This window comes from Anopheles bellator, chromosome 1, assembly GCF_943735745.2.
Source record: "Anopheles bellator chromosome 1, idAnoBellAS_SP24_06.2, whole genome shotgun sequence".
Lineage (NCBI taxonomy): Eukaryota > Metazoa > Arthropoda > Insecta > Diptera > Culicidae > Anopheles > Anopheles bellator.
Window position 1 is genome coordinate 55821949 of NC_071285.1, and position 23813 is coordinate 55845761.

General features: G+C 52.6%; 3 protein-coding genes across 5 annotated transcripts in view; 1 reads left to right on the forward strand and 2 right to left on the reverse strand.

The window, feature by feature from the left end:
• Positions 1 to 152: 152 nt before the first annotated feature.
• Positions 153 to 8999, forward strand: LOC131205343 (ATP-dependent 6-phosphofructokinase). Of its 3 annotated transcripts, none has more exons than XM_058197410.1 (7): positions 153 to 443; positions 888 to 1068; positions 2269 to 2765; positions 5034 to 5142; positions 6456 to 6644; positions 6706 to 7991; positions 8075 to 8999. In XM_058197410.1, the coding sequence occupies exons 2-7, from the start codon at positions 919 to 921 to the stop codon at positions 8214 to 8216; spliced, it is 2373 nt and encodes a 790-aa protein (XP_058053393.1). In that variant the 5' UTR covers positions 153 to 443; positions 888 to 918; the 3' UTR covers positions 8217 to 8999. The 3 variants fall into 3 exon arrangements, with proteins under 3 accessions (XP_058053393.1, XP_058053392.1, XP_058053394.1); XM_058197409.1 differs by lacking the exon at positions 5034 to 5142 and adding an exon at positions 2959 to 3067 and having other exon boundaries at positions 154 to 443; XM_058197411.1 differs by lacking the exon at positions 5034 to 5142 and adding an exon at positions 2959 to 3067 and having other exon boundaries at positions 208 to 220.
• LOC131205344 (uncharacterized) lies at positions 8183 to 9689 on the reverse strand. The gene is made up of 2 exons (XM_058197412.1): positions 9488 to 9689; positions 8183 to 9420 (listed from the first exon to the last, which is right to left on the reverse strand). Exons 1-2 carry the CDS (start codon positions 9584 to 9586, stop codon positions 9046 to 9048), a joined length of 474 nt encoding a protein of 157 aa, XP_058053395.1. The 5' UTR covers positions 9587 to 9689; the 3' UTR covers positions 8183 to 9045.
• Positions 9690 to 10523: 834 nt separating this feature from the next.
• Positions 10524 to 23813, reverse strand: part of LOC131215909 (uncharacterized) — a 29204-nt gene continuing 15914 nt past the window's right edge. The window contains exons 3-12 of the mRNA XM_058210305.1: positions 20973 to 22866; positions 20770 to 20899; positions 20513 to 20711; positions 20424 to 20464; positions 16399 to 20360; positions 16095 to 16321; positions 15830 to 16027; positions 15354 to 15754; positions 14682 to 15233; positions 10524 to 14639 (exon numbers count right to left, since the gene is read on the reverse strand). Of these exons, the coding sequence (XP_058066288.1) occupies positions 12897 to 14639; positions 14682 to 15233; positions 15354 to 15754; positions 15830 to 16027; positions 16095 to 16321; positions 16399 to 20360; positions 20424 to 20464; positions 20513 to 20711; positions 20770 to 20899; positions 20973 to 22866 (9347 nt within the window). The 3' untranslated portion in view covers positions 10524 to 12896. The remainder of the gene's footprint in view (positions 14640 to 14681; positions 15234 to 15353; positions 15755 to 15829; positions 16028 to 16094; positions 16322 to 16398; positions 20361 to 20423; positions 20465 to 20512; positions 20712 to 20769; positions 20900 to 20972; positions 22867 to 23813) is intronic.

A 23813-nucleotide genomic window follows, 5' to 3' on the forward strand; every position in this document is an offset into this window, starting at 1 on the left:
CTTTCAACGACAAGCTACCGTGACCACTGGGCGGCCAGTTTGTATTTTCCCTCCTCTTAAAGTCACCTTGAAATGTCATTCTGGATCACCTCTAGCAGCAGCAACAGCAAAGCACTAGCAATAAGAAAGTTTCTGTGCATTGCTGCGGCGTCTTGCTCCAAAGCACGGACGAGCGAAAAAGAGTTTGTGTGGGTGCGGTAGACAGGAGGCAGGAATCGCGGTAATCATCACCGACCAGACCAATTCCCCGTCCGCTCGCCACCGGCTTCATTTCGCTTATTTAACGCGCGGGTGCAGATCTGTGGCCGTAGAAAAGTCAGTTGTCTTTTGAGCGTTGCCCGATCGTCGACGTCGGTTTTCGTTCGCGGATACTCTGCTTCATAGTCACCCACGGAATTTCCAACGGTTACTACGAGTTAAACCATTTCCAGGGTGCTGTCTAAGTGAGTGTCTTACTGCTTTGCGGTGTTATTGGGTGCTTCGTTAATCGATTCAGCCCGCCAGCCAGCCACTACGGGCGAGCCTTTTCTAGTTTTGGCAATAAATAGTGCGATACAAGCATGATATAATCAAGAGGACCAACGTGTGGTGGTGTTTTGGTTTTCTGCCTCACTCAACTAGTCTGTGAAAGTGCGACGTTGGTCTTCCACCTATCCGGTTCGATGTGATTATCGCGACTAGGCTAGTAATTTAAAACTAATGCCTTTGCAAAGCTTGTTTCTAAGGACATGTGAAGTGTGTCGGGTGTTACTCAAGGACCAGCGCCAGCGCCAGTGTTGATTCTTTCCCTCATTCGCTCTGTCGTATTCCAATTCGTTTCTCTTTCTCTTTTCATTTCTCCATTTGTGTTGCCGTTTCTTGGGCTATCCCTCGATTCGGTCCAAAAGCTTCTGAGGAAAACATACCCGGAGAGAAAGAATGTCGTCGGGTGCTCAAGTGCAACGGTTTATTCAGCATGGAGCCCACAAGGGAAAAGGTATCGCCGTTTTCACCAGCGGAGGTGACTCCCAAGGCATGAATGCGGCTGTCCGAGCCGTCGTTCGGATGGGCATTTACGTCGGATGCAAGGTACGCCAGACTTTATCATATTAACATTACCAGTCCAATAAATAAGTCCACGGTTCTGCGCACTCTGTTTTACGACGCTACCCTAAGTAATGTCAGTTGATCGTTTTTGTTTTTTACTGACCGACCACTAGGTTCGAACATTTTTGAAGTATTTCAATGTCTAAAAATAACTGCCTCAACTAGCAGTGAGCAACCACTGGGGCCAACGCAGCGAACGGCCATTGAAAAATTGGTTGAACATGGTACTAAACTTGTTGGCTTCGCTTTCGGTACAGCGCAAAAACGCAATATTCCTTGATCCTGGCCCCACTGGTGTGCCGTCGTGGTCGTAGACGGTCCGTCGCAAGGATACGCCGCGCGTCGCAAGGCCAAGCCCAATAGTAAGGAGGGCGGGCGGAAGTCTAAAAATATATCATTCAAATGTACGCCTAGGTCAGTGGATGGCCGTCGTGAGTTACACAGTCATTCGACCATGACCATGCCCCACCAATGTTGTTGTTAGTGGCGAGGCGTAACCTAACTGATACCGCTACCACGACCTTATCGTACCCATCACCGTAGACCCAGTTCTTTAGGTTCTGAAAGGCCGGCACGCAGCAATTCGCACATACGAACGCCAAATGGTTTATTGGCCTCTTTATCAATTTAGGAAATTATCACGATTTATAGATAACCTTTTTTGACAAAGTTTTGCCATTATTTGGCGGTTTCGACAGGCACCGTTTTTTTTATTAAACCTCGAGGAATTTTGTCATTCACAAGCAGTAAAAGTGTTTGATCAGAAAAATGAATCATTCAAGACACTACTCAAACCAAACGGTCTGTCATCGTGACCTTGAAACGGTCACAATATTTCGAAACATGGAGCACGCCGCCTGCCTTCCTAACAGCTGTAGCAGCCGCGCGCGTGTGCGTGGCCCATTTTTGTTGGGCGGAAAGGTCAGACAGGTTAAGTGGAACCCGTTATGTTGTGCGAGGATTCAATTTGCAGCAATTGAAATTGATTTAAACATAAGACCCTGGTCCCTGCTAGGTTTCTGTTCGCCAAGATGATGGAGACGCCAGGTTGTTCATTATCTCCACGGCATACCAGGCGCCTGCTTTAGTTTAATTCGCTTTGGTACCGTATCGTTGGTTGATAAATTAACCTAATAATACCCTAAAAAATTCACTAATCTTCCAAAACCTATCGCACACTAGGTCTACTTCATTCGCGAGGGCTACCAGGGCATGGTGGACGGTGGAGACAATATAGTCGAAACGAATTGGTCCTCCGTGTCGAGCATCATCCACCGCGGTGGAACCGTCATCGGGTCGGCCCGCTGCAAGGACTTCCGTGAACGTGCCGGGCGACTGCAGGCGGCCCACAATCTGGTGTCGCGTGGAATTACGAATCTGGTGGTGATCGGTGGTGACGGTTCCCTTACCGGAGCCAATCTGTTCCGCCAGGAATGGGGCAGCTTGCTGGACGAGTTGCTGGCCAGCAATCGTATCACGCAGGACCAGCGGATCAAGTACAAGAGTCTGCACATCGCCGGTATGGTCGGTTCGATCGACAATGATTTCTGCGGCACGGACATGACCATTGGCACCGATTCCGCGCTGCATCGCATCATCGAGGCGATCGATGCGATCGTCAGCACGGCCTACTCCCACCAGCGTACCTTCATCATGGAAGTGATGGGGCGGCACTGCGGGTAAGTTTCCATTGGCAACCGGGGGGGACCACCTTTTCCAAATTTCCCCGATAAAAATTCGAAGCCTTGGAAGTCTGATTGTCCACGAAAAGCACTTACTGCTGCCACTCCCTGCGCGTTCAATGACTATATTTGGTTGTACTCTTTCCACGGTTGCTTGATCTCGCCCGTCTCGATCGACACACTCGATCAGCTATCTGGCGGTCGTTGCCGGTGTCATTTCGGAGGCCGATTACGTATTTATTCCCGAGTCGCCACCACCACGGGATTGGGAGACGAAAATCTGCGATAAACTGGAACAGGCAAGCCACTTACCCATCTCTCCGAGCCCCCGTGTGTTCTCTCTCGCAGATGTTATGCATCCACGTCCACTAGCCGTCTCTAATTGACCACTCTTGTTCCACCATATCGTTCGCAACTGCATCTCTAATAACGCCCGTTTGTTCATGTGCCACAACCAAAACGGAGGTCCACCATCGGGGATCTCGTCGTGACGTCGCGAACGTTATCAGGAACTTACATACCGAAAAGAAAACGAATTTGTACGCATGAACAACACACTTTAGTATAGCCCTTTTCTCCACTTGGTGCTAAACGACAGACCCATGTAGCTGCTAACTTTACCGGTGATGATTTCTCGACCAACCAAAGCCGGGATCTGACATCCGTTTCGTATCTTTTCACACGCTGTGTTACCCTGAATCCCTACTATTGCTACAAAGAAAATTTGCAATGTACTCTAGATCGGAAAATCCAGTGTTACCCGCTAGCGGTTACCAAGCGTTACCGACCAGTGCATGTACCGCGTCCCGTTTATATTGCGAGTTTGGGTCACTCACTTTCTCCAGCCAAAGCTGACACATTGGGCAACTAAAGCTCGGGGTACTCCTTCCGAGCCTGTTGGACATACTACTAGATACGGCCACCGTCCAATGCAAACCATGTGACCTAATATTCCCTCCTGTACGCTCCAGATACTATCATTCGTACACACTTCGTTCGCACATCATTCGCGTTCGTCAGCAGCCATAGCCTACTTCGTTTCCCATCCACTTCGATGAGAACCCAAAATTTGTTACAAAATTTGCCATCTTACGGACACGGTCAGCATCATATACTGGTTCAAGAATTGGCCCAAACGCGCATACGATCACCGCCACGAGTATCATCCACCGATTCCACCATGTGTGCTCCTCATATTTTTCACAGCTATCTGGCGGTAGTGGCCGGCCTTTGCGTCGAAGCAGATTACATTTTCATTCCGGAAGACCCTCCGAAACCCGATTGGCCGGAACGTCTCTGCAAGCAATTGACACAGGCAAGCGAATAGAACAGTACCACGAACCAACAACAAAAACCAACCAGCATTCACACCATTTCATGTAAACCATGCTCTCACGGCGTTTCACACCGGAAGCCGTTCCGGAAAAATCATCCGCTCTTTGCTCGGCCAGAGCCCCCGCTCGGCTCTTTAATATTTTTGTGCTTTTCTTTATCGCAACATCATCGCCTGATCGCACATCCGCGCCACAATTGGCTCCACGTGACCACGATTTGGCTGTTCATTAAAAAGTAGCATGAGGCTTTCTCTAGGGTCAGGCGCTCCATCATAAAACCAAATTTTAATTGGCGTATGAACCATTCTGTTAAAGATCATGTTCTGCTGTGTGTCGAAATTAGTTTAGTGAATATGAATGTGTTCTCTCGTTGTGGTCGTTTTGCTACTAAATTTTGTAACTGTTGCTACGTAAAAGACCGTTGTTTTGGCACAAAATTGGCAACCCACGGAAAAGGCGCCGTCCCACTGGGGCTTCATAGAAGTTCACCGTTTCGTTATCAAGCATCCGCAGAACATGTTCTGTTCGATTCGGACTATTCGACCTCATGGCACCCAGTTCCACAGAACCATACCTGCACCCGCGCATTATTCCACCTTTTGTGAAGTAATCTTAAAGGGGAAAAAAGCAAAAACTCTGCGTAAGCAATCGTCCCAAATCCAAGTAAGAAAAACTGGTCAACGTGAAAGCCACAAATGGCCAAATCCACAGTAAGGCCAAAAGAAGCACATGTCGAAAGTTGAGGTCGAATTCTTGCCATTTTGGTTTCACATAAGTACCGTTTTTTATCCGTTTGCATTTTGTTTTGTTTTTGTGCTAACAACAGCAGCGCGCGGTATGTGTATCACACGGACCCCATATATCTACGTGTCTCCCGAGACCTACCGACAGCAATTATGATTATTATTACTATTATTATGTGTGTTTATAGTTACCTGGCCATAATGGCTGCTTTAGCTAGCGAGGCGGACTATGTGTTCATTCCGGAAGATCCAGTAGTGCATAATTGGCCAGAAAAATTGTGTAAGAAAATCCTACAGGTACGCACCATACCATACTACTTCCTTCGCCCCACACCCACCCACAACACACACATATATACACTCCGATACACACATAAACCAACCGCGGGGTCTCCTGTCACACAGCCTCAATGTTCCAAAAACCCGAACCTTCCTTCAAGATCCCAGAAGCTTAAACGATTCCCACCAATTTTTGGGTCAGTCTGATTCGACCACAGAACCTACACTACCAAAACACGCTTTCTCCCCCAATATCCCACACCCACTGTTCTTCTGTCCAGAGATTTCTTAGAGCTCTTCACCAATCTCAATCAATGTCGACATAGCTGGCAGGTCGATCGTTACCAGTTTTCAGTTTACATGCTTCGTTATTTGCTGTTGAAGGCATCGTTTTAATGTTTCCGTTTATCCCGAAAGCTTCAAACCTTCGGCACCATGTGTTTTTTAAAGCTTTTTACCCTCGGCGAGGCCCTACTCCATCGTAGCGTACTTGGTGGTTGTCAGAACACAAAGTACAATACTTTTTCAGGCAAGTCCTAGACGGACCACACTCATCAGCTCACCGAGGAGATAGTCAAAGAAATAGCATCAACTAGTACCCGTAAATGTTTTGCACACACAATAATGCTTGGTAGCAAATCATAGTAGCACTGGAGCACGCAACTTAGAGGAGCGTAGCAACGCGCCTTTTTGTACTCCACGAAATTAGTGTCACGAAATTGAAAAAAAAGTTTTCTTTTAGTTGTGCATGAGATTGTGTATTGTTTTGCTTTAGCTTGCTGTACAATCACCACCAACCGAGCAAGTTATTATTTGTATGTTGCTATTTAGCTCGCTGCATTCGCCACTCACTCATACAGCAAGTAAAAAGCCATAGCATCTTTACATGGCCACCCGCTGCTTAAATGTCCCGTGTTGCAATGTATGTTTGTATGGTTTTTACGAACGCGGCTCGTTTGTGCTTTTCACGGCTCCCCGTTTGTGTGGTGTCTCCGATTTCATCCTCACAATCGAGCGAGTTCCCATGTGTGTTCCTATCATGTTCGTAGCACGGACGAAATTAGCTATCCCGGAACACCTGTGCCATCATTGTTTCGCTTCATTGCAATCATCTTCACCGACGATCTTTCGCTCCTGTTCCCCGCACCCATCCCCTTCCCATGATCACGATCATTCATTTCCCCGGTCCGCCGACTATACCGCCACCACAGTTCACATTCAACCAAGTGTTTAACCCAGTGCCGACGGGGCGAACCCAGCAGCGCGTGCAGAGCTAAAAAAATGTAGTAATGAGTGTCCTGTTTTCGTAAAACGCGCCACTAATCCATTAGGAGCGATCGGCGGGTCAGCGTTTGAACATCATCATCGTGTCGGAAGGTGCGATCGATCGCGATGGCAACCCGATTACGGCGGAAAAGGTGAAACAGGTCGTAGTGGATCGGTTGCAGCAGGACACGCGCATCACCGTGCTCGGTCACGTGCAGCGCGGCGGCAACCCGAGCGCGTTCGATCGTGTGCTGGTAAGCCGGGCCACATCACTAGACACACTTTGCTTAATACTAAAGCCTCTTCCCCGTTTAGGGCTGCCGAATGGGTGCCGAGGCGGTGCTGGCCCTGATGGAGGCGGACGACAAGACGGAACCGTGCGTGGTGTCACTGGACGGCAATCAGGCGGTGCGCGTGCCGCTGATGGAGTGCGTCGAGCGGACGAAATCGGTTGCCCAGGCCATGGCGGACAAGAACTGGGAGCTGGCCGTGAACCTACGGGGCCGCTCGTTTGCACGCAACCTGGAAACGTACAAGATGCTGACGCGCCTGAAGCCACCGAAGAGTGCGTTCGATGAGCAGGGCCGCGGGGTCGGTGGGTACACGATGGCCGTGATGCACATCGGTGCCCCGGCCTGTGGCATGAATGCGGCGGTGCGTTCGTTCGTGCGCAACTGCATCTACCGCGGTGACACGGTGATGGGCGTCCACGACGGTATCGAGGGTCTGGTCGGGGGCCAGATCAAGAAGATGGAGTGGTCCGACGTAACCGGCTGGGTCGGCCAGGGTGGAGCGTTCCTCGGCACCAAGCGTACGCTGCCGGAGGGCAAGTTCAAGGAGATCGCGGCCCGGCTGAAGGAGTTCAACATTCAGGCCCTGCTGATCATCGGTGGCTTCGAGGCGTACCATGCGGCGGGCCAGCTGACCGACCAGCGGGACAACTTCAAGGAGTTCTGCATCCCGCTCGTCGTCGTACCGTCGACTATCTCGAACAACGTGCCCGGAACGGAGTTTTCGCTCGGCGCGGACACTGGGCTGAACGAGATCACGGAGATCTGCGATCGGATCCGCCAGTCGGCGCAGGGCACGAAGCGCCGCGTGTTCGTGATCGAAACGATGGGCGGCTACTGTGGCTATCTGGCCACGCTGGCCGGTTTGGCCGGCGGTGCGGACGCGGCCTACATCTACGAGGAAAAGTTCACGATCAAGGACCTGCAGCAGGACGTGTACCACATGGCGTCGAAGATGAGCGAGGGCGTGCAGCGCGGTCTGATCCTGCGCAACGAGAAAGCGTCGGACAACTACAACACCGAGTTCATCTACCGGCTGTACTCGGAGGAGGGGAAAGGCCTGTTCTCGACGCGCTCGAACGTGCTCGGCCACATGCAGCAGGGCGGTTCGCCGACCCCGTTCGATCGCAACATGGGCACCAAGATGGCGGCCAAGTGCGTGGAGTGGTTGGTGGAGCAGCTGAAGGCCAACACAAAGCCGGACGGTTCCATTCTCGCCAAAGGGGCCGAATCCGCCTGCCTGCTCGGCCTGGTCCGCCGGCAGTACAAGTTTACGCCGCTCAAGGAGCTGATTGGCGAAACTAACTTCGAGTAAGTGCCCTCCCCTATCTCCCCATCGCGTTCCTGGGCAATTCTGCTTCATAACAACCTTCCTTTTTTCGCCCCCAACACAGGCAACGCATCCCCCGGCACCAGTGGTGGCTGAAGTTGCGCCCCTTGCTGCGGATTCTGGCAAAACACGATTCCACGTACGAGGAGGAGGGCTTGTACATTACGGTCGAGGAGGAAATGTCTACCGATTCGCCGTGTGCCTAAGGAGACCGACTGCTTCCAGCGAGCTCCTTAGTTTTCTTAGAAACGCTAATTCTATCCTCAACAACAGTCCAAAGAACCTGATGCCCTGATGACCGCACATTCATCATTCATTCGTTCGTTAGCGAATTCGGAGAGAGAGACACGTCATACCAGAAGTCTCTTCAAAAGCGTTACTCTCAAACCGTTAAAAATTAGGATCTTAGCTCAATTTACCGTTACTTAGCTACTTACCACCATCCCCCCAAGAAAAAGGCCAGCCAAGTGTTAATGCGTCCCACTCTTTTCGTTGTTGTTGTTTCATTTTATGTTTTAAACAAAGTATTTATTGTTTGTATCGGCGACGAAAAAGACCCAGATCGGAGTTGAAGGAGTTCCGTGTGCCATCGTTCCGCATCCGTTGGGAGTGTGTCGTACTCATATTCTTCGCAAGCTTTCGCTCGTACGAAAAGTATTATTAGCCATCCTTAAACAACCACTTCGCCGACGACACAACCCATTGAGAATCGTGCAATCGTTATCAGTACCAGCACCCGACCGACAGTACACGAGCGCACCACATTCACAAGCTGTTAATCAAAACCGTACTAACGAACGATGGCCGGATCGGCCTTAACATCTGGAAGACTCGCAGAAAGCTATCGTATTGCGCCACCGGCAAGAAGGAGGTCCTCTCGACCGATCGTCGATCGTCTATTATCTATCTCGCTTCTGGTGGATGCGATGAACGTTAAAGATATGAATATGGAAAGCTAATAAAATCTGAATTTATCATCGTTGTGCAAACAGAGACACGCTTCTTGTTATTACTGTCTCACCACACCACACCACATCATTGCTGCGCGGTCGGTTCCTCCCCTTCTTCGCCGATACTTTGGAGAAAGGTCTTTCGTTGCTTCCGGAGATTGTTACTACCGCCGGTTGCAGGCTGGTGGCAACGACTCACTCCGCCGTCTGCCAAGAGCGACGGTTGATCCCCCATCCTGACACGTCTGCCATGTACGCTCTGGCCAACCCCTGCACTACAGTACCAGTGCTCGATTTCGGCTGCCAGTACAAATGACACGGCCTCGTACTGTTTGCCCTCGATCCGAAACGCGTCTTCGTTTGACGTTTCGATGTACCAGTGGAACACGCGTAGCAGTGGCCGCTCATTGCGGCTGTCGCTACCGATCGTTCTCAGTTCCGCCTCCAGAGCTGCATTGTACTGCAATAAAACGGTGACGTTGACGGTACATTCGAACCCAGTTCTATGGCCGGCAGTATTATCTCACCCATCGGTAGTGCCTGTAAGCGTCCTCACTCATACTGTGCCGTTCGGCGCGTTTCACACGCAGATGTTGCTGCAGCTCGTACAGACTGATCGTGGACATGCTGTCCAGCGTTACCGTCGGCGCCGTCACCGAACTGCGTGCATCCTGCGGATGATGTCGGTACGATAGAAATACCACATCAACCCGGGGAATGATCAACCGGCAGCCCTCCGGAGTCGCAGCCGTCATCTAGCGATCCAAAACTGCCACAAGCAACTGACCAAATCCTGTGCGCCACAGATGATCGCGCTCTCGGTCAGCACGAACTGGCGGGGCCGGCGCGCCGATCACGATCAAACGATCGCCGTCATACTGACGTCACGCATACAGGCATGGGTCACACTCTGGTACTTCCTCATTGAGGAAGGTTAAAACGAGCGGAGACAGCGGTCCATAGGTCGGTGCCATATCTGTGGCACACCAGGCACACGAACAAAGCGCTCTCCGATAAGAGATGACACGGCGCGATCGAGCGGCGGTTGCCACGAGTTCTAAAACGAAACCCTTCGAACCCTACACTCCTATACACAGTCACATGCAGACGATTACATTATCTACGCCAAGGCAGCAGATCATCGAAAGTGGGCCACGCAAAGCAAGGCGAAGCGAAAGCGTAATGTGTGTAAAGTCCGCTACTGTCCCCGCGTATCGTACTGAAGTTAGTGTGATAATTTTGAGCTTTTGATGAGGCAGAAAGATTAGAAAGAGCGGCGCCACGAGTGAGCGAGTGGAATGCTTCATGAAAAGGAAGAGGAAATGACTACAATTTCATCTCAGATAACTACCATCTACTGGGAACGTTGCGTTCTAATACTAAAAAGACACAAACCCGAAACTTGTTTGATGGCATTACCTGCTGGCACTCGACGGGAATCTGAAAAACCTTTCGCTTTCCACTCTGAAATCAATTCACTGTGCAGTTATTCGGACATTCCTTAAAGCATTGAAGAAGAGGGAAACCAAAAAGGAAACATCGGCCATTCGCTCTACTGATCGTATATCGGTTTGTATATTACTCAATTATAAGATATAACCCTAACTGATAGCATGTACCGGCGCTCTGTTGACTGCGCTCGGTTTGACTTGCGTTTTTCTATTGCATAAAATAGAATGCACATGTTAGTTCTATTCGTGTCCAAATCCGCTTTTTGTATCCATTACACCTCCAATTTATTGTTGGCTCTCAATCAAACTCTTTGTGGTCACACAACACTGTCTAATGTTCGTTGCGTTGTTCGAAACTGTCTTCCAAGAAGCAGCACAACGCATGACGGTTGACTACGGTTGAAAATCCTCTGTCACTCTCTCTGTTTCTATCGTTCCGGTTCTGGTCCGCGGGTTTACACAGTAGTAGTAGTAGTAATCGCTGTCTGTTTCAATATTTTGTAAAACATTAACAAGTTGTGTGCGTTGTTGCCAATGATTATTTGCTTTCTACTGTCGCCCGACTTTTGTTTTTTGTGGCTTACTACTTTTAGTGAGGAATTTTCAGCTTTTTACTCCATTTTTTTATCATCTTGAGTTTGATTGATGCTTAGGTGTAATTGTATTTCCCGTTCACTTTGCGTTTGTTACTGATTTAGAGTTTTACATCCTAAAATCACCTTCTTTTTACTATGAAATATATCGTGTTTGCTGTATATATATATATCGTAATGAGTCGTATAATATCTACTAGTAGCTCTCGGCTTAGCTTGTGTTTCTGGTTTTTAACTCATTATATACATATATCATATAGTTACGTTTTTTTTCATTTGTTTTCATTCATCGGTTGACAGAATCGGTCCCACCCGTTGGCCTCTACGTTAATGTTAAAATTGTTTGGGCATTTGGTGCACTACGCTACAATAATGTCGGTCGCGAACGAATGTTTTTGATGTGTAATGGGCATATAGCGATGTGTTTTTGAATTTCTTGTCTTAAATGAACGCACAAAGGTCGCATTCTTTTCCCAAAACAAACCATGCACGACGCCACAAACCGTCAGAGGTCTTGTGCAAATAACACAAGTGGAAAGCTCACTTGTGGCACTAAAGTGGCTGTCGAACAGAATAAAAATTATCCCACAAATAACGAGAAGCTAGTTTATACAGTGTTTCCAAAAAAATTCCAACAAAAACGCGTAATCAATCATGACGACGCCGTGACGGTTTTCCACGAACCTTTCCCCAATATTTTGTGTGCTGGTGTTCATCTATTGGTATTCTCGTTCAACAATAGATTGTTGCAAAAGTGTGTTGATATGCGACAACGGGTCTCTAAGAGGGTAAAACCCACTTTATCTATGTTTTTGTTTGTCTTTCTTTGGAAAAGTAACAAATATCTCGATGGATCAATGGATATCTTTCGACTGATAAAGACGGTGTGGTGTACACGAAGTAGGTAAAAGTGTCAGTTGTACCGTTTTTTCTTCTCCTTTTTTGTTTGCTTCTTCCAATAGGACATATCATATAATAGCCAAAAAATTCCTAAGGAAGAGAGGTTTAGCCTCAAGCTCTTGGTCAAGGGATTTCAAAAAATAAGCCTGTGACAAGAGGCGCGAGGAACCGAAAAACTTGGTCAGTATAAAAATATATAATATGTTTTCATATCATTTTATCGCATATTCGATGTGTAGAGGTTTGTGTATGTTTTTTTTTGTTTCTGGTTCGTCCACATCGAAAAAGGGTATCTGTTAATCCTCGATACTAAACACTCCTTCGTTGACGCAAACTTTGCGAAGTTAGTGTACATTTTTGTCACTTTCACGCGCCCACTTTGCAGTGCGCTGTGGAGCACGTTTCATTTTTTTTATAGTGACTTCATCGGTGAGGTTCATTCGCCTTCGTACACGGATTATATGCCTACACAGGATATGCTTTCTGTTTGTCCACTCTTTTCGACGGGGTCCTCTATCCTAGATGTTCAGTTCGTTCGCCTTATGGGGTGGCAGAACGTGTGTTGTAATCCTACTTAAACCACAGCGCGCACGTAACGCTTACCGGTGACCACACTATGGCCAGATCTCGTACCGAACCGCTATTAATCCCGACGGTGTAACAATAACTGCTTATTGTGCAACATATTGAAATAAACCATAAATTGTACCTTCTACGAAGGCTCCTGCTGCTGTTTGTGAGTTCATTTGTATTGTGGAAAGGAAAGAAAAACCGCGCGTTCGATTGGCACATACGTTTTGTGGGTACACTACTCCAGCGTAGTATTTTTGCACTTTAGAATGGTAGTACCTTAATACACTTATAGTTTGTTTTACTTTGCCACCACCCCACAGAAGTAAAATTTGGCACTCACCTATGAAACGATTATCGACGACGTCCGTACGATCGACGATAGTAGTGTTACTCCGTCTGCCACACGGTAGAAAAGAAATCTATTCGATAGCATGCAGGTTAGCCGAACCTTTGGCGTCCAATTCGTTCGCGTATCGTGACCGTTTAGCGTCGGAAGCTGCCGAGCTCTCACCGCCAACCGTCGGCGTATCATCAGATTTGCGCTTCACGTTGTTGTTTATGTTCCGCGGCTCGATATCACTTTCACTACGCAGCGGTGGTCCTCCGTCAACGGAGTCGATCCTAGAACCTTGCCGCCGCTCACTACTGCTGCTGCTGCTATCCACCGATACACGCGGATTCGCTCGGGTACCTCCTCCGGGGTGCGACTCTGGCTGGGAAGAATCTTCGGATGAAGGCTCAGCCGCACTCTTCCTCTGTGGCGCTGCAGCCCCACCACTAGATACTTCGTTCGTCCCAACACCGCCATTGTCGGTTTCGTCGCAGCTGTCCGTTTCGTTATCACAAGCACCACCACTAGACAGTGGGCGACCACCAATACCACTGCTGCTGCTGCTGCCGCCAGCTGGAAGCATTTTGGCAGAATCCTTCACCTTCAGCTGAATCGCGAGCCGTTGAAAGCTGGACAGCGAATTTTCGCAGTCGGATGTGTCGATCTCGTTCAGGTTCATGCCAGACTCTTCGATTTTCGTGTACGTCCCGAACGGTATCTTGCCGAGACACTCCAGCTTGAGGATGTGCAGCTTCGAGCGCAGATGCTTCGCCAGATGGCCATGGATGCGGAACCCGACATCACAGTCGCGACAGTAAAACGGTCGCGGATTGGTGTCGGTTGCCACGCCGAACGTGTTCGTCATCGACACCTTGTTGCGGTGCGTCGCCGACCGTTCGTGTTTCAGGTAGAGGCCCTGCGACCGGAAGCTGGTCCCGCACGGTTCGCAGCGGTACTTGCGCTCCATGTAGTGAATGTTCATGTGGATGCTGAGCTGGGACAGTTTGTGGAACTTTTTGTGACATATTTCACAGACCGGCCGGCCGCCGTCCTCCTGCATGTGGGAGAAAGTAGGTGCCGTCCCCGCGACAAACTCGCCACCGGAAGCCTTGAAGCCGTCCTCGCCGACGACCACCTTCCGGACGGGACCAATGGTCTGCGCTGCGGCAAGATCCGTCGCTACCGACGGTGCAGCGACAGCTCCCATCGCGCTGCTGGTCACCACACTCGCTGGAGCACTTAGCACCATTCCGTCACCCGGTTGTTGCTGTTGCTGGGAAGCTTGCGGATTAATGTTTGCCAGGATCGGGGCCACCGTTGCGACCGGTCTACCTTCGGACGATACGGAGTTATTACTCCCGGGAAGCATGGCGGCCACCGTCGACGGGGGAGGTACACCGATTGGGCCCTCCTGATCTGAGGTAGTGCTCCCGCTCTCGCTGTCCTCACGCTTGCGCTTGCCCGCCGCATTTGTAACTGATTTGGTCAGCTTCAGATACTCGGAAGCCAACGTTTTGGCACTCTCCGGCACCACGGGCGCACCATTGTTTGCAACCGATGTGGAGCTGTTGCTCCGCGAACGAACATGGGTAGGCACGGGAGCCGCAAGTTCCACCGCTTTGTCACCCGGCACTGTCAGTGGCACCTTGGTAACGTCCAGCTTGAGCGAACCGGCCGCTATTTCAGCCAGAGTATCCATCGGGGAAGCATTCTCGGGAAGAGGAGGGCACTCAGCTCCACCCAGCACACGCACCACAGTGGCGCACGTGACCGTTACAGGCAGTGCCCCCGGAACCACGGAACAGATCGCCGTACCCAGTGGCACTTCTACCTGTGTTTTCGATTCACCCAGCGAGGTCTCACCGCTGGACACGACGGCACTCGACGTAATCGTGTTTGTAGGAGTGACAGCGATGGAACTGGGCGTGGTACGATGGCGTTCGTTCTTGCCATTGAAAATACGGTAAACACGTTCCGTTGTCGCCGGGGCACCACCGCCGATCACCGTCGTCGTTGTGATGGGTATTGGAGTCAACGGTATTGCGGCGCTCGGTTGTCCCTGAGCCGGTGGCTGACTCAGTGCCTTCTGGTGGTTCGGGTCTACTACAGCGGGCTGCAATAGCAGATTCGACTGCACTAAATAATGTTGGTGGTGCTGCTGAACCGGAGGTGTGGTGTCCCGCATCATTAGGATGCCACTACCGCAACCGGGCTTCATTTGGCTCTGTTTGATCTTGGTATCCTGCAGGGCCCTTTGTTTCAGGTACTCATGAAAATGTGCATTCCCATCAACACCACTGGGAGTGGTGCCACCGGTTGGCTCGAACGGTATCATCAATGGGATCTTGTCCGTGTTTGACACGAGGGTGGTCAAGAGGTTGGCCGTGCCCGTGATTGGCGTCAACACGTCCGACATTTGCACTGCACACGCATATCGCTGCTGCTGCTGCTGCTGCTGCTGCTGCTGCTGCTGCTGCTGGTGCAGGTTTTGTTGTAACGAGCCGTGATGGCTCATTAGTTCGATCGACTGGGCCGCCGGCGTTACCATGGCCAGTGGGTGCTTGTGTGTTTGGGGATGATAGTTGATCGACAACCGCCGATCGTCGTAGCGTGGGTCGTCGGAGGCAGTGATTCCGGTTACTGCGACCACCTCAACAGCATCCCGCCGTTCGGCCATGAACTGTCTGGGTTTCTTGGTCAAATCCATCGGTCGGGCCGTTTCATCCTCATCATCCGCATCGCCTGCCTGAGCTGCTTCTTCGCTTGCGTTCGGTAACGATCGTTCGTAATCCCGCTTCTTTCGGCCCACGTTCGGATCCGAGTAGTACTGCTCGTGTTTGAGCAAGTTGTACTCCAGTTTCGGTCCACTACCAAACGTAATTACCCGCCGTGGTGGTGTTGCTGCCGCTGGAGACGTTGCAGACATGTCATTCGTCGGAAGGGCGTCTCGCCTAATCGTAGCTTCGGCGGATATTGCCTCCAGCGTTAGCGACGAACCTAAATGATCCTCCATCCTGGGACCGGCCTCCAGTGGCATCATGTAGGCTACGGGGTGCTTCACATATGCCGTGCTAGCGGTTGCATCCCCCATACCCACCATGGTAGACGCAGCGCCGCCACCACCACCGAGACTGCTGCAGGCTGATGTTGGCCGAGTCATCGACAACGACAGCAAACCTTGGGCTGCCTCGTGCTCTGGCAGTCGATTTTTGGATTCTTCTGTAAGGTGAGAGAGTTTGTAAATTAGAACGTCGTCTTGCGCCTCGAAGCGCCGACCACTACGTACCACTGTCATCCGTATCGCCGGCATCCGTATCGGTGGCAGTATCGGAATCGCCCGGTATCGTCGATGTACGCTCACTCGACACGGACTGCTGATCGCCCTCAACATCGATGTCCACTGTCCCATCGTCATCGACGCGCACCGGCACAGGATTAAGGCCCAATTCCGTACACTTTTTGTAGTGACTTTTGGACTTCATGTGCTTCGTTAGATTGCCCTTCGTTTTAAAGCTGCAAATTAAGAAGATTGGCGGTGAAAAAGGCAGGCAAATCAAGGCACCCATCACAGGGCCATTGCCATTACTTACTGGAAGCTACAGTACTGACACGAGTACGGCCGCACATCGGTGTGGGTGCGTTTGTGTTTCTGAAGCATCGACGGTTTTTTGCACCGAATACCGCACACTTTGCACATGTACTTGCCACGGCCGCGCCCGCGTACGTACGTGTATTCTTCCGTACTTTCGAAGCCCCCGGAGAGCGGTGGCTCGACTGACTCGCTGCGCGGTGATGGCTGCCGAGACGTGGAACCAATGGACGCCTCCATCGAAGGTTCATTGAGCATGGGCGTTTCAGATGATACGGAAAGTGTTCCCTCACACGGTGGCGGTGAAACATTGTTGTGCCCACCACCGTATGTAGCACAACCGACAGCCGATGGCTGCTGCTGCGGTTGGGCCACAACCATTGCCGTCAGTGCGTACGGCGAGCGACAACCAGCGACACTCGATTTCACCTCCACCGGGGTGGTGCGAACACTAGCTTCCGCCGGTGAATTCGCTGCGGCGCTGATGGCAACGTCACCTCGACTGGTCACCACCGTTAGCGGGACCGTTTTCGGGCCGGCTATGGAGTACCGTCGGTCGAGCTGCTGGTTCGAATCGTACAGCGCCATCACCGTAACCTGGCCGAACCCGAGCGGATGGGGATCGTTCTCCGGGTGGACCTGCCAGTTGCTGTACATGGACAGCTGCTTGGTGGTTTGGAAGTAGAACGGTTGCGTCTTGTTTACGGTGCAGTAGAACGGTTTCGTGCTCGACTTCAGGCCAATGTTCGTGTACGCGTGGCCGTTAAAGTACAGCTCCCGGCAGCTCTTCGATGGGCGTGGGGTTTCCGGTGAAATCAGCGGCATCGTGTTGTTGGTCGGCGTAATGCCATGGTGGCGCTTCGGTGTGAAGGTACCCGGCTTCAGAGGCAGTGTGTTGGGGCGCAGAAATCTGTTCGCTTTCGGCGGTGCCGAAAACGAGCCACTGGCAGGCACCGGATTACCCTGTTCCGGGGGCACCGGGGAGGCACGTATCGGTGCGCTATCGTGTTGCTGCGCCGCCGATGACGTTGGTGTAACGACGGTGGCCGGCGGTGGTGGCGGTTTTATCAGTATTTCCGACTTTGATATCATTGTCTCGAAATTGAAGTACCGCACTTCCTCGGTCTTTTTCGTTCCCTCTACGACAAGCCCACCGGTACCGCGCATCGCCGTCACTGTTGGGGTTTCTTTTTTGCGTGGACTTATGTTATCAGCGATCCGTGTGAAGTTGAAACTCTTTTTGGCAGTAGCCGACACCAGCACGTCTGTGGCCGCCTGTGTCTGCTGTTTGGCCGGTGACCAGATTTCACGACAAAATCCATTCTTCGTTGGTGGCACTCCTCCTGCAGCAGAAGATTTTTTGAGATGTTTTTCCACAGTGGAACCCATCGCCAGGTCGGGTCCGCGGGAGATCTGTTGGATCGCCAGCAGCGACGAAGTGTTATCGGTCGCCGATGAATGCACTTTGTAGGGTAGCGTACTGGCGCCCGCTAGCGGTACCAATGTGGAACCGCTCGAGGCAGTGGAACAGCTACCGGCAGGTACCACAATCGTTAACAGGGACTGCAGATTGACCACTGTCGTACTGACGCTGGAGGCATTTCGGACCGATTGTAACGCATCCATACTGGGCACAGCAACCGCGGTGAGCGTGTTTGGACCTGGCATGCCCTGCACAAAGGGAATCAGCTTTCCACCGTGCACGATCTGAGACGCCTGACCCAGTGAAGCACCGGAATCGGCAGTCTCTTGCCTAGCGACGCCTTTTGGCAGCGTCAGCGGATTGTAGGCCGTAATCTGGTTGATTGGTGGAAAGTGAAAGTGTGTCGTCGTTGCCACTTTGCCACTGCCACCATAACCCTCAGCGATGGCCGCGATGCTGGCGGAGTCTAATTTTAATGACGAACGACGACCCGACGATGGCTCCAACGATGGTTTAGCAATCTCAATCAACGCATTACCACCGGACTGCAACGTCCGGCGAAACATTAACGCACGCTCGCGAGACTCCTCGTCATCGATTTCGACAACCGTGGCTTCCCGGTACGGTTGTGCGGACAATCCCGCCGCTACCACGTCAACGGTTTCTTCGCGCTGATTGCCGTACAGTTGACGGTTGACGGTGGTTTGTGGGTTCCTTTCAGCGCTCTTTTCCAGTTCACGCCGGCCCGTTGCAGCCTCCACCACTCGGTCGGCTAACGGCGTTTGCTTTTGCGATTTACTATCGGTGCCACGCTGTGGATCCACTAACCGCGTGTTTCCGAGCAGCGGTCCTGGTGACGGTAGCGGATTTTGTATCAACTCGAACGACGTGTTTGCGCTTTTCGATGTACCTGCACCGTCGCTGCCGGTACCGTCGCCGCCAGGCAGCTGTGCCGGTGACGAGCCACCGAGCGCTGCCGGAGCGATCGATATATTTTCCGGCTTTAACCGGGGTCTCGTTAGTTGAGACTTGGCGAGTTTGCACAGCGACGAAGGCTGGCGTCCAGCGGTGGCCGGTGGGTTCAGGGAGGAGCGTGCCAAATGCTTCAAACTGCTCACCGAGCGCGAACGTATGTAGGCCGCCGCTGCGGACGGGGAGCCGACCGGGCTGATCGGGGCGCTGGATGACGACGGGCTGTTCAGATTGCTGCCACTACCCGGGCAGTAGCAGATCATGTGATACTTGAGCGAATCCACATCCCGGAACGAAGTGCTGCACATCTTGCACGTGTACAGATTCTCGCCATTCTCACCGTCCGGGTTTTGCACCACCCCGAAGCCGCGCGAGTTGAGCAGCAGATCCTTGATGATGGAACGCTCCGGATTCTGCGGGTGGTTCGCCACAGTCATTGGCGGTGTCGAGGTCGGCGTTGGTCGCAGCGGAGGAACGATAGTGGGGACACTGGGTGCCGTTGAAATTTGTACATGCAACGGAACGTGATGCGGTGGTGGTTGTGCCATATCCACTGCTGGCGCTATCGCTGCCGTCGATGGTGTGCCTAAACTGGAGGACACCGAAACCGCCGACGACGAAGTTGTCACGAACGTCATCGTAACAGTCGGTGCCACGACCGCTGCCACCACGGATACTGCTGATGTCGGTTCTAGCAATCGCTTGCGATACGGTTTCAATGCGTGCGACGTCTCACCGTCTGCCGAAGCGGTGATGACCGTCGCCGTCGCTGGAACCGTTGGTTGCGGGAGAACTGGGGCCTGCGATTTGGGAGTGTCCAAAATCGATAACGAATAATCTGCCGTGTTTGTCGTTTTGGTGAGGTTCAAAGGCTGTATTCCACCAGCATTTGGCTCATCGGCATCCACGTTGCTTGAAGCATTCGTAGTGCCCCTGCTCCCAGGCCTTGTAACAGTAGAAGAAGACGCCCCTTCTGGGCCATTCGACAGTAGAGGGCCACTTTCGGCATTGTCACCGACCGACGTCAGCGACGATGTTACCACCGGTAGTAACGGTTGTCTTTGTTGCTGCTGCGGCTGCTGCTGCCGAACAGCGGCGGTAGTTTTTGGTGCCACAATCGCTTTGCCGGCCAAATTTATCACATTTTGCTGTTGCTGCTGCTGCCCGGGATGATGAAGGTAGTGAAAATAATGATGCTGTTGCTCCTGCTGTTGCATTTGTTGTAGCAAATGATGTTGCTGCTGCTGCTGCAGAAGTAGCTGTTCTTCTGCCTGCCGTTTGTGCAGCAATGCATTGGCTAGGAGACGGCTGGAAGTCGAGTCGTGCCCATGCGCCGGTGCCATTTGGCCTTGCATATGGTTGCTGCCCGCCGACACGGAAGAGCCGCCACAGCCGCCGCCACCAATAACTGGCGTGGGAGCGACACCGGTAACCGAAATGCCGCGGCTGATGCCCGTTATTTTATGGTACTTCTTCTGCAACGGAGCCTCCACCACATCGACGATGGCTTCATTCTGCATGATAAGCTTGGATATGTGCTGCTCGAGCGATTCTGCGTTTTGTCCGTTCTGAAAGGCCAACGCGTTGGTCAGTAACTCTACTCCCGCCTGGTGTCCGACGATGGATCTTACCAGATAGTGTGGTCCCCCGACGGCATGCGCAGAACCTCCTCCTGCTTGTGCGATTGATCCGAATGACCCACCGCCAGAGTTACTGCTACTGGTAACGCTACTCTGCGGTGCACTGGAGTACACGACGTTCACATTGGCCCCGACCGGGCCAACGGTCGCCACCGGTTTACAGTCGAATTTTGTACTGTACAGGGCTGCATTGTGGAACTTGGGCTTGTACGGTTTCTCCACCAGCAGCTGCTGCGGTGAGTGCACTCGGTCCTCCATCGGAGATCCACGATAGTTCATCTGGCACGAAAGAACACTAAAATCCGACGCTCTTAAAGGGGGACTAAGGCATACTCACAATTTCGGAACCACTGTTACTCAGCTCCTTATCATCAATGTCCGACCCACCGATCGATGCACCGTCCTCGTCCAGCAGCGGATGTCCCGAGGAATCCTCGCCCTGGCTTTTCGAAGCATGTGCTCGCGAGCTACGATTCGCATGTGCCAAACAAGTGGATGAGTGTGTGAATATTATCAGTTACATAGCCACTGGCTACTTACCGTCGATGTTTGTAGAGGTTACTTTTCGTTTTGAACGCGATTCCGCACAGAACACACTTGAAGGGTCGCTCGTTCGTGTGCCGTCGGATGTGCTTCTCCAGGACCGACGGTTTGCTGCAGTTCATCTGACAGTACGGGCACACGTACCGCCCGATAGACGAACCACTGGCCCCGGGAGCGATGGCAGTGGCTGAGGCGGCAGCACTGTGGAAGTGCTGGTTGATTGCAGCACCACTCGCGGTGTTGCAAGTCGCGGTTAGAAGGGTTGTACTATTTGGAAGACCAACTGTGGCCCCCGCTGCGGCTATGGCACTTGCTACCGCCGGGGGCGACGGTGAACCAGACGAGCCGCCCGAAGGCGACGAAGAACGGGTCGCGACACTGGTCACCCCGTCGGAGGGATGATGACGGCGATGACGGCTGTGGTGACGGTCGTGGTGGTGCTGGATGGTCGCTTCGTTATCACCAACGTAGGCGCTTCCTCCGGCGGATGCGTACATCAACCCTGCACCGGCGGACGGCTGCTGCTGCTGCTGATGATGGTTGTGAGGTTGATGAAGCAACAAAGGAACGGGCTGCTGTCCATCGAACGAGGCTGCGCGCAGCTGCTGATGGTGAAGCTGATACTCCGCCGGCTGCTGATGATGCTGATAGCCCACGATGAATTGTACCGGGGTCGTCCGCGGTTGGGGCGATCGGGCGAGCCGGCTCGGGTGATCGCCGTGATGCGGTCCGACGGCGGCCACTATCGGTGCACCGCTACCCAAATCACAGCTATCAGCGAGAGACAATGACAACGCCGATAATGGCTGCCCACTAGCACTGCCACCCCCGATGGTGACACTACTGTTGTTGTTGGTGGTACTGGTTTGTTTTTGATGTCTACTGACCGGCTGCTGGAGCAGCAGCGGTTGAGGATGGTACGATTGTGGACTGTACGCGATAACCGCTTCCACAGGGTGCAGCAACGTTGAATAATGGGGCTGCTTCCGATACTCGGTGGCAGCATCGATCAGCTCCCCGGACGCCGAGGACGATTGCTGTTCGACGGCACCGGGAACGTAAAAACTGCCGTTGGCAAGTTGCCGACGGCTGCCGCTGATGGTGGTCGACTTTCGCACTATCCCGGTTTTGGCACATTCATCATCGTCTGCGATGATGCGTAGTTGGGTGTTGAGCTGTGTAGGCGCCACCGTGGAAGACGCTAGGTTTATGAGGGGAGCCACCGTCGCGGAAGGACGTACGACCACCACCGGTTGTTGGTGCACCACCGCGGGATAGGACGGCCCGACTGCACCACCACCATATAGATCTGTGGCCGGGCCCGGTGGCGTATGACTGTGCTGTGCTACCCACGCCGCCGTGTTCGCCGTGCTGCTGGAGGTGGAACTTTCGAACAACCCGTTCCCGAGCGCTAGTAGCCTCCCACCCGAGGCGGTGGCGACGGCGGCGGCGACGGTCGCTTCCTGTGCACTGCTCTTCCCCTTTCGCTCCCTCTCGTCCTCTTCCTCCGTGGGGGTGACACTGGCAATACGCTTAAACTTCTTATGCAGGTACTTGTGATTGGATGGCGCACAATTGCTGGCGATCACGTTGCTGTTGCTCGCCGTCACCGTCGCCGTCGCCGTCGCCGCCACCGCTGCCACACTGGCGTTCTGCGCTATCGTGCTTGGGCCGCTAATCGCACTGTTGACGGGCTCTCCGGTGGCAGCTTTCCGTTGTTCCCCAGTGCAATTGTTGTTGCTGCTGCTGCTGATGACAATACTCGACCCACCGTTGACCGGGCCCGCCGCGGGATAGTGTGGCTGCTGTTGGCTCACCGAAGACGTGCTATTCCGTTCGTTCGGGAAGTCTGATATTTCCATACTGGGCTTAGCACCTCCTCCTGGATCATCTGAAACACGGGGAAACGTGGAGAACTCGTCAGTTTCAAACTAAAGCTCGTGGCTGATGTCACACACCGAAGAGGGGTTAAGGCACTGAAAAGCGACGGGCTGGCCAGCGGAGCAGACCGGGTGGCGCATCAGCTGCGCCACCGAATGCAAAATAAGAGGATTACCTCATCTGCGACGCGCGCGAATACTGGGCAAAGCGCGCGCTGACGTCATTCGTCCAGAGAACACACGTTGGGGAGGAAAACAAACAGCGCGCAGAATGCATGTCTCGAAACTCGGTCCCCTCCTCACCCCCCATCTCAAAAGGATTAGGATCGAAGGTAAGGGCGCCACGCGCCGCGCTACTTTACGGCCCAGCAACGAACGAACCTCTCGGCGCTCGCGACATATGGGAGGGTTCGCCAACAAATCCGAGAGTTCGTGTGGGTGGCGATCGCTTACATTTCCTACCACACACAGACACACATGTAGGGCCCACCATCGCGCCATCTCGGGGCGACGGTCACCGTGGCACGTGGCGCGGGGCTTGACGCAAGCGATCGACCCAGCCATACGTCACATGCGGTGGCGCCCTCTCGGACTTCGCGCACTGCGCCAGCCACCTTCTTACCGCTGCCGCAACACGATCCCAAAATCTGTCGTCACATCATCGAAAGGGATCGTTGGGGCTGGTGGGGCGAGACTTGACAAAACAGCGAGTCACCGTTTTAAGTGTTTGCAGCTCCGCCCGTCCGTCCATCCACCCGTCTGTCCTTGCGTGTGTGCACAAACACACACTCACTCACAAGCTACACTGATCGGCAAGCGATCGCAAACACACGCAGTCTCTCGCCGACCCGAGCCACCGCGGCTCACCGTCCACCGTCGTTTGTGCAACCACCCGGACACAACGGGTGCGCGAGAGAGAGAGAGAGAGAGAGAGAGAGAGAGAGAGAGAGAGAGAGAG

Excerpts from the sequence above, each read along its gene's own strand:
- LOC131205343 (XM_058197410.1), top strand. The coding sequence starts at position 919 with ATGTCGTCGGGTGCTCAAGTGCAACGGTTTATTCAGCATGGAGCCCAC. Across the intron at positions 2,766-5,033 it reads GTGATGGGGCGGCACTGCGG|TTACCTGGCCATAATGGCTG; the intron begins GTAAGTTTCCAT and ends GTGTGTTTATAG. Across the intron at positions 5,143-6,455 it reads TGTGTAAGAAAATCCTACAG|GAGCGATCGGCGGGTCAGCG; the intron begins GTACGCACCATA and ends CTAATCCATTAG.
- LOC131205344 (XM_058197412.1), bottom strand. The coding sequence starts at position 9,586 with ATGTCCACGATCAGTCTGTACGAGCTGCAGCAACATCTGCGTGTGAAA. Across the intron at positions 9,421-9,487 it reads CTTACAGGCACTACCGATGG|TACAATGCAGCTCTGGAGGC; the intron begins GTGAGATAATAC and ends GTTTTATTGCAG.